The sequence below is a fragment of the Phaseolus vulgaris genome, chromosome 8 (genome assembly GCF_000499845.2).
Source record: "Phaseolus vulgaris cultivar G19833 chromosome 8, P. vulgaris v2.0, whole genome shotgun sequence".
Classification (NCBI taxonomy): domain Eukaryota; kingdom Viridiplantae; phylum Streptophyta; class Magnoliopsida; order Fabales; family Fabaceae; genus Phaseolus; species Phaseolus vulgaris.
This window is the reverse complement of record NC_023752.2, coordinates 3,075,978-3,080,042: the sequence shown is the minus strand read 5'-3', so window position 1 is coordinate 3,080,042 and position 4,065 is coordinate 3,075,978. Positions and strand designations below refer to the sequence as shown.

Sequence of the window (4,065 nt, the reverse complement as noted above, 5' to 3'; positions counted from 1 at the left end):
TTATCCTTCGAAAATATAATATTTTTTCTTTATTTTGATCTTTATATCTTTTTTAAATGGTACTCATTCAATGTTTTATTTAGATTGTGAGGACCCAAACTAATAAAAAATTACAAGATTAAAAAGAAAATTCGCTATATATTTGTAGAAACTAATAAATATATACAAATTATAGTGAACCATTTAAAAAAAAACTAGATATTATACTAAAAAAAATCATTAAATAGTAATTAATTTAAATAAAAAAATAATTAAAAATTAAAAATTATTTTATAAACTAAAAAATTATTATTATCTAAAATAAGTTTTTATTATTAATATAAATTTATAAATTAGTTTATTATAGTATCCAATATTAATTACTTTTAACTACCAATTACATTAGATTCTAAAATTAGTATTTAATTACAATATAATAATTAATTTAAAATCTAAAATAATTAATAGTTAATGTTAAATATTAGTTTAAAAACAACTTTATAAATTTTTACTAAGAATAAAAATTATTTTAAATATCAATAATTTTTTATTTTATAAAATAATATCTAATTTAGTAACTAATTATTATTTTTTTATCTAAAATTAGTTATTATTTAATGATTTTATTGTAGTATTAGTTTTTATTTTTGTTTAATTTGAAAGGATGAGATTTTTCTTATATTTCCAAAGTTGAAAGGAGTATGAGGAAGAAATATAGGGAAATTTCTAAGAGGGCATGTGTCCCTAGATGCACATAGAAATGTCAAAAAGATCCTATAAAGTTGAGGGTGTGTGGTAGGGCAAGATGGGTTTGTTTTCCCATGTGAAAAGATAGGAAGATTGTATATAAGTTAGACCCCACTTTCATATGTGATCCTCTGCCGACGAAATCAACGAATCACAATACTTCTCTTTCCCTTTGCTCATTTAAACATCATCTTATGCACAAATCTTAAATAGTATAAGGTTCTTAGTTAACCATTGCATTGGGTAACCATGCATTTCAGACTCACACACTAATTTCTATACATGGAATAAACACCATCTAACTCATCAACGCGTTTCCTTTGTAGGCTTATTGCTTTTGTGGTGTGTAACAATTAAGTAGGTACTTGTGTCTGCAGATATGAATAAATTTCACATGTTTGTATTTAATGTCTAAGCAACTTTGCATGCATGCCAGCCAAACATCGTGTCTTTGCAGATTCTAGATGAGTTATGGCCTCTTCCATTAGGCCATAGCACATAGGTTAAAGGTACAATATACGGATTTTCTTATCTTTGAAATAGATTACGAATTTATGATCATATATCTATATATATTGATTATGCTTGTACCCTCTTGCTTATTTTTGCTGCACCTTAATTAATTGTTTGATGGTAAGGGGAAATGCAGAAAAATCTTTGCTGCTAAATGAATGAAAGGCTGAGATTGAAGGTTAGAGTTTTTACATGGTAACTGAGGATATGTAGCAGAAGCAGATGAAATGTTTGTGAGTTTGTCATATTGCAATTTAAAGTTCACAAACGCCCTTCCTCGATCGCATCCAATGTGTAAATGCCACTCATAAGAACGTTATCTTTGTTGTTATCTGATAAATAGTTGTACTCAAATTCTTACCACCACTTATACATTCACACTTTGGGTGACATTTATTACCATGCATCAAATTATGCAAATAATTCAACACAAAAAGAAGAGTAATTTCAGACAATTTTTCTTATGTAATCATTACTAACAACTATTCAGTACATATAATGACTTGCATTCTGGTATAAGTACATAATTAGATACCATGGGATACACTTGTCAACAAGCATAATACATCAAAAAAGTAAGAAAAAAAAACTCATCTAAAGAGGGTTTGTCACTTTGCAGAAGAAAGATTTTATTCTTTCATTTCTAAAAAGGTTTCAGGTAAAAGAAAAAGGGGGTTTGGAAATAAGGTAAACTTTTGCTTTCCCACACAGATTGTGAGTTCTTTGGACTAATTTTACTGCAGTAGACCTCTGTTTTTTTCTTGCAGGCAATTTGCTGGTTAGTTTTGTGTGAGGAGAATTAAAAGAATAATATCTTAAATTGAAAGGCTCATATAGTGGACTCCATTGTATGAAACTGGTTTCACATTCCCGTTAAAAAAGCATAGTTTTCCACAAACCAGATTCCCTAGATCCCTTGCTCTCTCACAGTTTTCAGCATTTGCATGGTCCCAACAGCTCAAATGTGTCTATCTGTCTGTCAGGTCTGATGTTGACTCTCCTCTATTTATTCCTTTCCAATTTCGCCTTCCATTTCCACAAACAACATCTTTCAAGGTTCACCTTCTTTGAACTCATTCTCTTCCCTTTCACTCTCTTTTGATGTTCTCTTTCACATTTTATAGAGTATTAACTACTCTAGCTCTTCAGCTAGTTAGCCATTATAGCTAATTAATCAGAATTTATTGCACCATGCCGACTTATTTATACTCCAATGATTCATTTATGTAGGGAAATGGCGCTTCTTGGATTTCTTCTGGGACTTTTCTTCATGGTGTCACATGTGAAGGGTTACGGGGGTTGGACCAATGCACACGCTACTTTCTATGGAGGAGGTGATGCTTCTGGGACAATGGGTATGTATGCCTGCACAAATATAACTCACATTGTTGTTTTTTTCACAAGCATATACTTCAGCTTCTTAACTCTCTCAAATTGCAGGTGGGGCTTGTGGTTATGGGAATCTCTATAGCCAAGGTTATGGAACTGATACAACAGCACTGAGCACTGCACTGTTCAACAATGGTTTGAGCTGTGGTGCATGCTTTGAAATTAAATGTGTGAATGACCCACAATGGTGCCTTCCTGGCTCCATCGTAGTCACTGCCACAAACTTCTGTCCACCTGGTGGTTGGTGTGACCCTCCCCAACACCACTTTGATCTGTCACAACCTGTTTTCCAGCACATTGCTCAATATAAGGCTGGAATTGTGCCTGTAGTTTACAGAAGGTATCTAACTAACTTTCATTCTCATTTTTCTTTACCACATGATCATCAAGCCTTTCAAAAACAGTATGCATGTGACCAATTTTGACTGCACCGTCATGGTTTTCAATAACTTCAATATAGAAAAAATTAGATATTATTTTGTACTGATAGTATTTAAACTTTTATAAATTTCCTCTTATGTCAAAGATCATAATGAAACTGTGTTGATGTATTTTGAAGCTGACATTTGTTTGTGGGTGGATGTTGAAGGGTGAGATGCAGGAGAAAGGGTGGAATCAGGTTCGCCATCAATGGCCACTCTTACTTCAATTTAGTCCTTGTGACAAATGTTGGAGGTGCTGGTGATGTGCATTCTGTGTCCATCAAAGGGTCAAGAACAAGATGGCAAGCCATGTCAAGAAACTGGGGGCAAAACTGGCAAAGCAACTCCTACTTGAATGGCCAAAGTCTTTCCTTTGTAGTGACCACCAGCAATGGACACAGTGTGGTGTCATACAATGTTGCTCCAGCTGGTTGGTCCTTTGGGCAGACCTACACTGGAAGACAGTTCAACTACTAACCAACCCTTAATTCAGTACCTTTTCAATAATGTTCAGTAATATATTATCTCAAGATTACAGGTCAAAGAACCTAGTTATAGTGGAGTATTGTAGAGAGAGGGATTAGTGTTGTGGGCTAAATAGAAGATGATTTAGTCCCTTCTTTATATATATAATTATATATATTTTATTTGATTTACATGTACAGCAAGCATTTGCAGATGATGTGCTGGCTTAATTTATGCTATGCCTCAGCAAATGGAATACTTGCTCTGTTCAGAAAGAAAAATGGTAAGAAAGATTCTTGAATATGTTCTTGTACTTTAGTTACTGCTGAATGAATGAGTGAGTGAGAAAAAAGGTTATGCCTCAATTGCTTAATAAAAAGGAAGAGTTGCATTGCATGCATTCCTTGAAGTGTGGTGGACAAAATGAGTGATTCAGGTTGTTGCTCAGATCTCTCGTGAACAAAATGTAATAATTTTTTTGGTTAACTCCAATTGAGCAAAGTAAAGAACAAAAGTATGGTGTTCATCATTGCCCCTTCTACTGCATCTA

The 4,065-nt window shown here is 33.0% G+C and overlaps 1 protein-coding gene across 2 annotated transcripts; it reads left to right on the top strand.

Annotated features, from left to right (window-relative positions):
- The first annotated feature begins 2,102 nt into the window (after positions 1-2,102).
- Positions 2,103-3,857, top strand: LOC137825994 (expansin-A1-like). Of its 2 annotated transcripts, none has more exons than XM_068631828.1 (4): positions 2,103-2,295; positions 2,470-2,594; positions 2,680-2,968; positions 3,218-3,857. In XM_068631828.1, the coding sequence occupies exons 1-4, from the start codon at positions 2,228-2,230 to the stop codon at positions 3,525-3,527; spliced, it is 792 nt and encodes a 263-aa protein (XP_068487929.1). In that variant the 5' UTR covers positions 2,103-2,227; the 3' UTR covers positions 3,528-3,857. The 2 variants fall into 2 exon arrangements, with proteins under 2 accessions (XP_068487929.1, XP_068487930.1); XM_068631829.1 differs by having other exon boundaries at positions 2,293-2,364.
- Positions 3,858-4,065: the final 208 nt, after the last annotated feature.